This window comes from Myotis nattereri (genome assembly GCF_964212035.1).
Source record: "Myotis nattereri genome assembly, chromosome: 9".
Classification (NCBI taxonomy): domain Eukaryota; kingdom Metazoa; phylum Chordata; class Mammalia; order Chiroptera; family Vespertilionidae; genus Myotis; species Myotis nattereri.
In genome coordinates, this window is record NC_138084.1 from 75090547 (window position 1) to 75102742 (window position 12196).

The following is a 12196-nucleotide window of genomic DNA, read 5'->3' on the forward strand; positions in this document are numbered from 1 at the left end:
GGGCCGAGGAGACATCTAACAAGAAGGACACAGCACAGCACAAACGCACACTACCATGGGACACAACCCGACGACAGAGACAAGGAGAGGCCGTACTCGGTCTTTGCTGGTGCAGGCGAGACAGAGCTGTCTGCAGTGGAAGGAGCAAGCTCAGGGGCTTGTCCACTGGCCCCAGCGGCGGGAGCAGGAGAGCCCAGGGCTGCAAAAACATCCTTTGCAAGGTCAATATCTGGGGTCTTGAAGTTCCCTTCGTCCATTTTAAAGTCCTCGCCCTGGGCAGGGTGTGTGGCGTTGACAGAGGCAGCCTCGCTCTTCGGGCTAGTGAGGACCGTGGCTGCCTCGCTTGGGCTCTTCACAGCACCGGGCTGGGTGGGCTCGGGGTCCGGGCCTTTGATGCTGGGAGCCTCCTGCTTGACCTGGGGGGCTTCTATGGCAGGGGCAGCTGCTGCTGCTAGGGGACTGGCTGCCCCGGCTGAGGTGGGGGCTGGAGCAGGGGCTGGTTTGCTCACTGGGGGGGCCTTGGAGGCCTCCCCGACACTGGCAGGGGTGCTGGGGCTGAGCACAGCCCCCTGGTTAGCCAGGACACTAGAAGACAAATTGCTGGTGGCAGGGACTGAGGTCGGGGTGTCGCTCAGGTCAACGAGGGGGGCCACCTTGGGGGCTGAAGCTGGGGGTGGGGAGGAGGTGGCCACTCCGGGCCCCTTGGAAGGGGTGGCCTGGCTGGCGGGCACAGAGTTTGAGTCGGGCGTGGCCGTGGCTGGGGGGGCAATACTGGAGGTCAGGGTGGTGGTTTCACTGGTGGGGCTGTTCTGAGCAGTGGCAAAGGTGTCGGTGATAGTGTCAGAGTTAGCGGTGACGGTGGTGACAGAAGGCAGCATGTCCTCGACAGTGGCTGTGGTGTCAGCAGGCAGCCTGTGGGAGGACAGGAAGTAGAAGAGAATAGACAATGAAGCTGAGACGAGACAGAGGAGCAGGGGAGGGCCAGGCATGCAGGGACGAAACAGGCACGGACACGGCCCACAGAGAAACGAGACTCGAGAGGAAGCACAGGCCCTGTGGGCAGAAGAGGAGACAGGACACGACAGAGAACGCCGCAGTCAGGCTACAGGGACCTGCTGGCCCTTCCTCCCTGCTGGTCCCTCCACGCTCTGCAGGGGACTCCCCGATGGGCCTTTCTGATCCTGCAGCACCTCCAGGTCAGCCTGCACCACTGCAGCGGCCTGAGTCCCAGGGAACGGGCCCAGTTGCCCTGCTGGGCGCCACGGGCCACGGTGGGGAAATCAGGAGGAAGGTGGACAGTGAGTGTTCCAAAGCCCCTAAGAGCCACGGGTTCTCCAGCCACAGATTTTGTGCTTCCATTAGATTCCATTCCCTTCAAACCCAGAGCAGCCATGCCAGCTGGGCAGTCATTACAACCACGGCCGGATGTTGTTTCTGACCGAGGCTACCTGAGGCTTCTGAGGACGGGGGTGGGGGGGTGGGGGGGTAGAGAGCTTTACCAGGTCCCCCGTCCCCTCCTCTATTAGGAAGAATTCGGAAACCCCTAGAATTCTTGGAAATCCTGAACAGAGTGTGCTAAGTCTCATTCTCAAGGCTCATCTCCCTCAGTGACGCTTCGCTCCCGTAAGCTACTTCCAGGGTGTGTGTGTGTGATTTGGGAACAGGGTCTAGGGATCCCACTTATGCAAAAAGCCCTTTAAGGACACCCACAACCACCCTAATAGAACCAAGAATGCCTTCTCTCCAGGGAGAGAGTAGGGTCTGGCATTTCTTAGCCAAGAATCCCAGCCTGCAGTGCTGGCCAGGAGCTGTGGGTGAGCCGCACGGGCAGGGTGGGCAGTGGCGAGGGGGTGGGGCGCTGCTGCGGCGGCACCACGTACTCGGGCTCTGTCAGCGGCGTGGTCTCGTTGGGCTCTGTGTGCTTCCCTCCGTCGTGATTTGGGGTCCGCTCCTCCTCAGTGCGCACCTCCACGATGGGCTCCTTGGACTCATCTTTCCTGCAAAGAGAGTTCAGCAGGTTCAGTCCCGGGAGCTGGGGAGGGGTTTCCCAGGGAAGCTGGCTGTAGCTCAGGAACTACCTAGGCCTGGCCCAAGGTGGGCAGGTGGCCTCTGCAGCCAGGCCCAGCGCCCCCTCTCCCCCCGATCCCCACTCTTGCTAGCTATGTGACCTTGAGCATCTGATTTGTTGCCTTGTCTCCATTGTTTCATCTGTAAAATGGGGCAAATAACAGTATACGTCACCTGGCTGTTGTGAACATTAACTGAGACAATGAATGTAAAGTGCTCAGCACAGCACCTTGCACAGATAAATGCTAAAAGGTTCTGCACTTATACACATGTAAGCGTGTACACGTATATGTACTGTATGTTCATGTGTATGAACATGTACGTGTGTGTAGATGCATAGGCATTGCCTGGCACATGGTGGTGCTAAGCAATGCATTTCCTTGCTCTGTCCCTTCTTGCCTGGACCCAGCTCAGCACAGCGAGTCTGCAGAGGCTCCTGCTGGCTCAGGCTCAGCTCCCAGAGGCTCTGGGGGACACACTGGGTCGTCAGCTCGAGGAGGACAGGACTTCTCCTCTGTTCTGTCACTGCCGTACCCAGAGCCTGGGAACAGCGCCTTGCCCAGAGTAGCTTCTCACTAAGTGTTTGTTGTGTGATTTGTGAACGAATGAAGGAGTGAATGGCAGCAAGGCAAGTGTGTCTCTCAAATGCTGCCCCCTCCCCATCTCAGCCCTCGCCCCCCAGGCTTAGCTCTGAAAATGCCCTCATTTTGTCCTAGGCAGGGATTTTCACACTTCCATGAAGTTCTAAGTACAAGCTATGAGGTTGAGCCCGAGTCTGCTTTTCAAACAGGGATCCCCCCAAAGCCAAGCTTTGAGAAACGTTTCTCTAATGCTTGCTTCCCCTTGGGGTCTCCAAGAGGGGGACTGAGGAAGCTCAGTGGCTGGGCCCTGGGCGGGGGCGGAGCCCGGACCGTGGTAGCGGCGGGTCTGCACTCACGAGAAGGCGGCTTTGCCCTCCTCCATGTCCTTGCCCTTGGCGCCTGGCCCCGCCTTTCCACACAGGTTGACGGCGATGCACATGAGCAGGCCACACTTGTTCAGGAAGTAGCAGGTGATGTCGACAACCACCAGGAGCAGGACAAAGGTGACAATGAGGATGCCCACGATGGCCCCGGTGCTCAGGCCTGCGGTGGGGCTGCCATTGGCTTGAGTGGGAGGGAGAGAGAGGCACGGCTGGTGGTTAACACACTGAGATGGAGACCCTGGACCCTGTGAGCAGCAGCCCAGGAGTGGGGGGGGGGGGGGGGGGCCCACAGCCCAGAGGACACAGCCATGGCATTTGAATGCAGATTGATACCTTGCCTGGTGTTGTGTGTGTCCAGACAACAGAGTCTCTTTATATCTTCAAGAGGAAGGTGGAAACCTCATCTCAGAGACCAGGGGACACAGTCAGGACGAGAGTGGGGTCTGGGAAATGGTCTCCAACTCTGCTCGGCACTTCTGTGCCTCCCCCAGACCTGCCTTCTGCTGGACCCCGTGAGCCTGGGAGCAGGAAGGTAGGTGGTGCTCCCTGATTTTAGGCTTGGCTGAGGCTCCTGGGAGCCATCAGGAACAGGGTACCAAATGGGGTGGCAGAGGGTTCCCTGGGCTTCCTTTGGGCTTGTGGGGATGTCAGGCACAATAGGAAGCCCAACACCCACCCCCCACTTTCTCTCCCTACTTTAGGAACAGCGTTGGGCATTGGGCCACAGGGACTTCACGATTTGTCCTTCTGCACTGTACCCAGAAGCCATGGAGGCCTCGCTGGCCTGGCGGGCCAGGTGACAGGTCTGGGAATACTCACCATCTGGGAGCTCAGGCGCATTTGGATCAGACTTCAGGGAAACCAGCAGGCTCACCCAGGGACACCACCCGCATGCACAGGCTCGCTCACACTCAGGACCAACCCACTGTAGTCGGGCACACATTCTCACAGCTCCTGCATCCCCATCTGGTGGACTCGCCGTGAATGACTCAACCTCTGTGTCTTACTCCCTTGGTGTCCACCTAAAATCACCCAGGGCCCTGGGCCACTGATGGCATCGCAGAGGGACCCCAGGCTCAGCCCTAGGGCCCCCTAAAGCCTATGTTATTTGCTTGAAATGGACCCTCTGACCGTTAGGCAATTCCACAGCGTCTGGGAGACTAGCACTCATGCTGCAAGAAGAACCCATACAGCACTCCGTCTCTAAGCCCACGTGGCAGCAGAATGAAACAGGGGCACTTCTGCTTGCTCTTCTGGAAGAAGAAAGTTTCAGAACTGGCAGCTCCATCCCACCACCAAACTTGTCTGAAGCTCCTGATTTCCTCAGGACCCACTGAGATCACCCAGGTGTGTTGACTGGAGGCAGGCACCATGGCCATCCCTGGGTCTCACTCTGCCTTTGCTGAGCACCAGGCCAGGCCCAGAGGCCTGCCAGCACATACCATTCCAGGTAATGGAACGTGTGAGCCAAGGTAATGGGCATCATAGATGGGGCACACATTCTTCTTTTTATCATGCATGTGTAATCCTGGGGCGGGCGGGGCCTCCTCTGTCTGCACTAGGGGTCCCTATCAGGCCCTGCAACCAGCATCGGTCCCACTCCGCTGCTCCTTACTTCAAATTTCAATTCATGGTATGGGCTTCCAGCCCCGCATGACAGGGATGGCCACTCACCCCACCTAGGGCGCAGGGGGGCTCAGCTGGAAGAGACTCCCAGGCTCTCAAACATGTTCTGTCCTTTTGGGACCTTGGTCTTGTTTCCAGCCCTTACTCCTCAGGGCTGTCTGTCTGGTCCCTAATAAGCCTGCACTGACAATCCCAGCCTGCCCCCCAGATGGCCCCATGGTTGGCCAAGGGCTCTGTGCCCTGAGGACCCAGCTCTGGCTACCTTGTCCCTGGGCTCTGGCAGCAGGAAACTGGCTACTGGTCCCTGCGGTCAGCTAGAGAGGGTCTTTTGCCCAGCAGCTCACCAAAGCAGAATAAAGTCACCCACTCTATTCTCCATGTCCTCACACATTCCGCCCACAGAAGCACAGAAATACAGGCCTCCCTGGTCTGTAGAATCCTGTCATAGGGAAGAAGCATCAGCTGTGGGCTTTCTCTCCATCCCGACACTGGGCTGCAATACCCTGACATCAGGACCCAATGCGTATTAGTACCCACTTCTGCAGAAGGAACCCGAAGTCCTTGTGTGTGTGGGTATATGCATTTTAGATTCAATGGCACTAATCCTGCATTCTGAGGTTTATACATAAACTAGAGGCCCCATGCACTGGTGGGGTCCCTCGGCCTGGCCTGCACCCTCTCACAATCTGGGACCCCTCAGGGGATGTCAGACTGCTGGTTTTGGCCCAATTTCCGCAGGCCAGGCCAAGGGACCCCACTGGTGCACAAATCTGTGCACCAGGCCTCTAGTATGTATATAAGATCTTTGGTTAATCTTCCCTTCCCCCCTCCCCTCTGAGATTCATCAGTCTGTGTCTGCCCCCTGGTGGTCAGTGCGCATCATAGTTACTGGTCAAACAGTCAAACGGTTGAACAGTCACTTAGGCTTTTATATATATAGACAGTCCTAGGGTTACCTTTGACTCAATATATGTCGTTTTGTGGTTACATTGCCATTTCCCACTTATTTATAAAAAAAAAGGTCCATCATTTCAACATATGTACATATGTGCTTTATGTTTTTTATTATTTATTTACCACAAGTAAAGGTCAGGAATTGTTATCTTTCTTTTAAAATTTTTTTACTGTTTCACTTCATTACTGCTGTGTATGGGCTCCATGTCAGTGACGTAGGTGCTTATGTTGGTGGGTTCTGACTTATGGCGAAAATCGTATTATGTAGCACTGTAGGAACGGATCTCTGACGTAACCCGAGGACCTACTGTATCGATATGGTTTCAGGGGACTAGCCATATCTCTAAAGAGGAAAAATAAACTCCTGGAGAGCTGCTCTATGTGTGGAAGAGCCAGCGAAGCTGTCAGCTTGTGCTCTGGGCTCAGCAGACCAGCTCCAGTGCTGCACTGGTTCTGAAGGCAACACACGAGCTCATTCAGGGGTGGGCCAGAGGGCCAGGAGGGTGAAAGATTTTTTTAAAATGAAATGTCATTGTTGGAGGTGGTGCAGCCAAGCCTCAGGCAGTATCTTGAGGCCTTGGTGCCTCTGCTCGCTAGTGGTGGGGCAGGGAGGGCACCTCCCCAACCCAGAGCCTGCCTCCACCTCCCAGGGGTGCTCACTGGCCCCGCCCCCCTGCCCACCCAGCCAGAGCCTCCAGCCAGCATATTGGTGCTCCTTGTCTGACTGGATTCTGGGTCTCGGGGTGGGATGAAGCCGGGTGTCACCCTCAGCTGGGAACCTGTGAGGAGACACCCAGCCCTGGCCCTTGGCTGCCCCCCAACCCCCCTGTCCACCATGCATCTCACTCTGGGTGTCTTGGTCTTTTATTTTTTTTGTAAGTGTCATTTGTATAACTAAATGCCCATGATAGTACCTTCAGACTGGAAAGAACAAAATAAAATAACACAGAACAAAACAAACAAAAAAAGACTGCGTCATTAAACCAAAAGTAGGCCAGTGGTCTCCCGTTTCTTTTGATGTAAAATTAAAATTCTTTCTCCTGACTTAAAGGCCCTACACAAGTCATGGAATCTCCCCCTCCTCCAACCATTGTCATTCATGGCACTGACCTCACCCCATCTCTGTGCTCCAACTGCTTGAACCTTTGTTTCACCTGCTGAACACACCCAACTGTTCCCACCTCAGGACCTGCAGATCCCTAACCTGGAACACTCCATCCCTATCACCTCATGGGTGGCTTCCTGTTGTCCTGCAAACCTCAGCTCAAATGTCACCCTACCCTCCATCTCTTATCTACTTAGGCACTCCTACCCCAAATCTACCATATTACTTGTTTTATTCCACCACTAGTTACCATTTTCTGTTCATTTACATGTGCCCTCTAGATCTCCTAGCAGATAGCTTATCTGTCTTATATCTCCACAGCATCTAGGGAACCCAACTTACAGTAAATGTTCACAGAACACTTGTAAATGAAAGGTTGTTTAGCTGGACAGGAGAATGCTGTCTCCAGATGTTTACAGATGTGTTGTGAGAAGGAAGAGTAGTGTTATTTGGTTTCCCCAGTGGATATAAACTGTGGACAGGGAGGAAGATTTCAGCTCCATATGAGACAGAACTAGCAAACAGGGGTGCTCAAACGTGGTGCTGGGTGTGACCTGCCTAGGTAGGGGAGCTCCCTGCTGCTGGAGGCATTCAAGCAGAGGCTGGACACCCTTGGCAGGGATATTGCAATGCTCTGGACCAGGCTCTGCACTGGGCAGGGCCTAGGATAGAGGATGCCATCAAGTCCTCCCCAACCGCAAGAGCCTGTTACTGCATATTGAGCCTGACACTCCCCAATGTCAATCTCCAGAGTGGGGACTGAGAGGGACTGTTTTCTGGAGGACTTAGGTGGGTCCCACCTTTATTCATTGACTCTCGTGACTTTATTTTTACTGAAAAGATGACTGCCTCAGCGTAATGTTTTCCCACCTATAGCAGAACTCCTGGGAGCTTTGTTAAAACGTTGGATTCTGGGGCTTCCCAGTTCCATCCAATCAGAATCTCTGGGGGCGAGGCTCGGGAACTGGGATCTGATCAAGCGCCCAGGTGCTCCTTGTGCGTCCGAGCATTGGAGGACCACTGTTTCCAGCTCTTCTGCCCCTGAGTTACATGGGGAGCAGCCGCTCCTAAGATGAGCTGTGGAGTCCCACCTGGTGGCCTTGACCTAACTGAGGTACTGGATAGATACAGAGAAAGCAAAGACTATTAAAGGAAAAGGAACCACCCAGTTCACCTCCCAGAGCCAAGATTTCTAGAGGAAGTTGGGTACCCCTCAAGCTGGAGAAAGAGTGTGTGCAGCCTTTGTAAAAAGAAGCACAAATAGGAGAAATACCAGGATACAGATGAGAGGGGTATTCAAGTCAAACCCACATTCATTATCTCCCAGTGGATGTTACAGAATTGTTTAGAGCGGGGAAGCCAGAAGGACCAAGATCATGTCCTGCATTGTAAGTACCATGTTACCAAAGGAAATAGAAAAACCTCCTGGGGTCTATCTTGGCAAGCTCTTCCTCCTGGCCTCCCTTGCCTGACCCGCCGGCACACCTGCACGCACAGAGCACTTCTGAAGAACGGTTCCCCCATCACCCCGGGGTTAGAGCTGACCCAAACAGCGGGGGTACGAAGCCAGGCTGTCCATTGTCTGTGGTTTCTGGTGTGGGAGAGGTTGGCACTGAATTGGGAATTGCCTTGCCCCCAGACTAGACCTAGAAAGGCCTACTTTCTTCAGTGCCTGGGTCTCATATTTACAGGAGCCGGATGGTCGTGAGTTGTGTGCCACGGGGTCTCGGCCCAGCAGAAGCGCCCCCTCCAGTCATGACTCAGGTGCTGAGCGGAGTTCTGGTCCACACCCAACCCTGACACATCTGCTTGCTCCTGCCAGGATCTGCCAACCAGAAGGCTGGTCTTGGGGCTTTGGGGAAACATCTAACTCAGGGGTGGGCAAACTTTTTGACTCGAGGGCCACAATGGGTTCTTAAACTGGACCGGAGGGCCGGAACAAAAGCATGGAGTGTTTGTGTGAACTAATATAAATTCAAAGTAAACATCATTACATAAAAGGGTACGGTCTTTTTTTTTTTTTTTTTTTTTTTTTTTTAGTTTTATTCATTTCAAATGGGCCGGATCCGGCCCGCGGGCCATAGTTTGCCCACGGCTGATCTAACTACTGTGGTTATACCCAGAGCAGGGTTTGCCACTGAAAGCGTTCAGATTCTTACCATCGCGAGGACACCCCGTGCAACCTCTGTGACAGGGTTTTAAAGGGAGCTGTGGAATCGGAGGCCTTGCTGCAAAGTTGTGTATCTGGTGGCCCAGAGTGTGCCCCACCAGAATGGCCACCTCCTGGTTCTGCAAAGGCCCGTTCCCCTCCCGCTGCCTGCAAGGAGCATCGCTGAGAAAAGGCACAGGGCTCCACTCAGTGGGCGGCAAGTTTGGAGTTCTGTGTACATGGCCCTGTGGGGTGATCAAAGTTCTCCACGTACATGTGCGGTGGAGGAAAGGACTCGACACTCTGTGGGACACACAACTATCAAATAAAATCAAAACACGCCAGAGAGTTCACGTGACTGTTATTTCCTTTAATAATGCAAAGGTGTAAACCTCAGAAAGGCCTGGCTGATTATCTGCACAACAACGTTAGCATTCTTATTAGTAGACAAACGTGATCCAAACCAGCCGTATAGATTTTCCCAAAGTGAGCAGAGACCCTGTGGGCCTGGAGGCTGGGTGTGGGGATGCAGGGAGGGAGGGGGGCGTGGCTCCTGCAGGGCTCTCTGGGGCACCGTCTTAGGGATTCCTGGTGGGGCTGGGCCACAGCCACGACCGACCCAGAATTCAGTGTCCATTGGGAGTGGTGCGTCCTCACGCTGTCTCCCAAAGGGCATCTCGTTACAAGCCGCGGCCTGTCTGAACGCGGCCACTGCAGTGACGCCAAAGCTGCTTCAGCGGAGGCCTGCTTGGTGAGGGTGTCTGAGGGGACAGGGCTAGGTCAGGCTCCCCTTCCTAAAGAGTCCCTTCAGAAACACTGACACTGTCCTTCCCGTGCGGGTGGGACTGGGACCTGGGACCCTGAGGAGGGTGCTCCTGAATGACTTCTGCCCAAGGTGACATCGAGGGTGTGCCGGGGGTCCGGAGGACAATGACGGCTCACCTGCACCAGGACTGAGCTCACCCCCCTGGCCCTCCCTGCACTCTTGCTAACTGACCTGGGATTCCCACCCCAGGCCCAGAGGCACCACCTGCCTCTCCTCAGTGCTCTGCCTTGTGCCTAAGAACCACACTGCTCCTGCTGCACTGGGGTGAGGTGGCCAGGAGCCCCAGAGGGAGAGGACTGAATTGTGGCTGGAGGCAGCGGGGGCAGGAGGCAGCTGGGGCAGGAGGCACTATCCTGCCTGAGCTGTTAGTAGCATTTGGTCTCTGGTGTCTGCACTTGAGCCTCTAAACTGTGAGCACTAGGGATGGGCAGCTCTACCCCCAAAACCATGGGATCACTTAGATTCCCAAAGGGGAAATCACACAGAACTAAAAATTAAAGAGACCAAAAAGAACAAAAATCAGACTTCTGTGGAGATGCTCAGAGAGGAGACATGTGGAATGATATGTGACCACAATGGAGGGAGGGAGTTTTTATTCAGTAGAAGTTCCATCCCAAATATGCACTGATGTCACTAAGCAGGACTCGCCTTGAGTCCCTGTGTGGGACTTTCACATACAGCCCTACTTCCTCTCCTGGCCACGTGGGGGCGGCATACTGCCCAACAGCAGGGAGGAGCGCTGGCTTTCACCAGCTTTAAAAATGTCACTAGAGCCACTGACCAACAGGGGTTTGGCGCATTCGGGAAGTACGACAGATTGACTGACCGAGCCCCAATTGATCAACAGTCCAGGCTGGGCAGCCTGGGAGTGGCCTGTGTTCTCCCTGCCGCCCTGTGCACATGTATGGGCAGAGTGCAAGGTTCATGCCTGGCTCACAGTGGATGCTTCCAATCTGGGTGGCTCACTGTTGAACCACAACCCCCAAGACATGTGGGGTTGTGCTGACCTGCAGCTGAGTAGCAGGTGTCCGCCCTCCTGGGAGACACGTGTCTCACAGGGCTGACACGTGTTGGGCACGTTAACAGGTGGCCCTGCTCACAGAGCCAGCACAGAACCAGGGAAACACTATAAGCAGGACAAGCATAATGGGGGCCAGACCTAGACCATGGGGAGGTCAGAACATGTTGCTACCATATTTGAGCATGGCAGAGAGGGTATGGGGCCCCTCTGACAGGCTGCAGGACCAAAGCGCTTCCCGGAATGTTGGATCAACCCCAGTAAATACTCAACAAATCCAATTCTTCTGCTGCACGGTCAACCGGGTGACTTAATTTGCCAGCATGTCATCAAAATGCTCAGGTGAATCACAGTGGTCCGGCTGCCTTATATGGGCACTGAAATGCAAGCAAAGACAACTAGTATTGAGGGGCAGAGGAGGAGCATGGGGTTAGAATGGGGGCATGTGGGTTTTTTAACAAGCTGATGCAAGCTTTAGGGGTACTCAGAAGTCTTCCTCTGCTACATCATTGTCAGGTAAGGACAAAAAATGCAGCAAGTGGCAGATGCGCAGCAATGTCGCTGTAAACCTAGCATGATGCCTTTTAAATACTGCGTAAAGAAAAGAGCTCCCAAGCGTATTGTACTGCCACTAAGAGGGGAGACCTCTTTACGAAGTGGCACAAAAATATACGGAAATGGTGAAACGTCTGGAGGTCCAGCTTTCTCCAGTTGCAAACCTTCCTCTTCCACAGAGTGCGTGGGGCCGTGGCCATTCTTCCAAAGGGGGCACTGATCATTCTCATAGGAACTGGGCTTTTAAGCAAATTTAACTTTTTTTGTGTGTTCTTAAGTTCCTAACAGAGCAAAAGAAGAGTCACTGCAGAGAAAAGCAAGGAGGCAAAGGTGTAGGACGCAGAGCAGCCTCCCAGGGTCGCTGCGGGCCCAGCCATGGGTCCCCAGAGAGAATGAGGTTGTTTAAAAACAAAGGTGGCAGTGGGGGTGTCCCAGTGATGTCCAAGGTGATATGTGTGACGACAGACACAGGAAGGGGGAGGGGAGGAGAAAAGAGAAGGTAGAGACAGAAACAGAGGAAAAAAAATAGATAAAAAGAAAAAAATTAGGTCAAATATAGAAAACACAAGAATCAAAGGTTAATTCAACTTTAGTAAATTAAATGGCGGAGGTTAGAGAAGAGCCCAGTGCGGTGTGTTACCACCAGGCCAGCTCCCAAGCTCAGCAGGGCCAGAAGCAGCACAGCAGGGTTAGGGGTCAGCGAGCGCATGAAATTAAAGTGAGAGAACAGAAGCCTCCAGTAAGACACAGGTTTTGATTAGGAGAGTGTTACCTTTGACTAAGGTGAGGTCTCTTAGCTACAGCCGATGAGCCTACCCATGGCCTTCCTGTCGCTAGAGCTTTGCACACATAGTGGGAGAGATGCGTTTGATCACTGCGGTCTGTGTAGCAAGCTGTGCAGAGGCCAGGGGGCTGCCTTTTCAACCACGAAT

The 12196-nt window shown here is 54.1% G+C and overlaps 1 protein-coding gene across 6 annotated transcripts in view; it reads right to left on the reverse strand.

Annotated features, from left to right (window-relative positions):
• The window catches only part of NCAM1 (neural cell adhesion molecule 1), a 330901-nt gene that overhangs the window by 4302 nt on the left and 314403 nt on the right, over positions 1 to 12196 (reverse strand). For 3 of the 6 annotated variants that reach the window (XM_081098797.1, XM_081098798.1, XM_081098800.1), the window contains 2 exons: positions 3005 to 3212; positions 1881 to 1997 (listed from right to left, as the gene is read on the reverse strand). In XM_081098797.1, the coding sequence (XP_080954923.1) occupies positions 1881 to 1997; positions 3005 to 3212 (325 nt within the window). Of the gene's footprint in view, positions 1 to 96; positions 913 to 1880; positions 1998 to 3004; positions 3213 to 9214; positions 11626 to 12196 lie in introns of those variants that run through there. The other 3 variants (XM_081098796.1, XM_081098795.1, XM_081098799.1) reach the window with 2 other exon arrangements.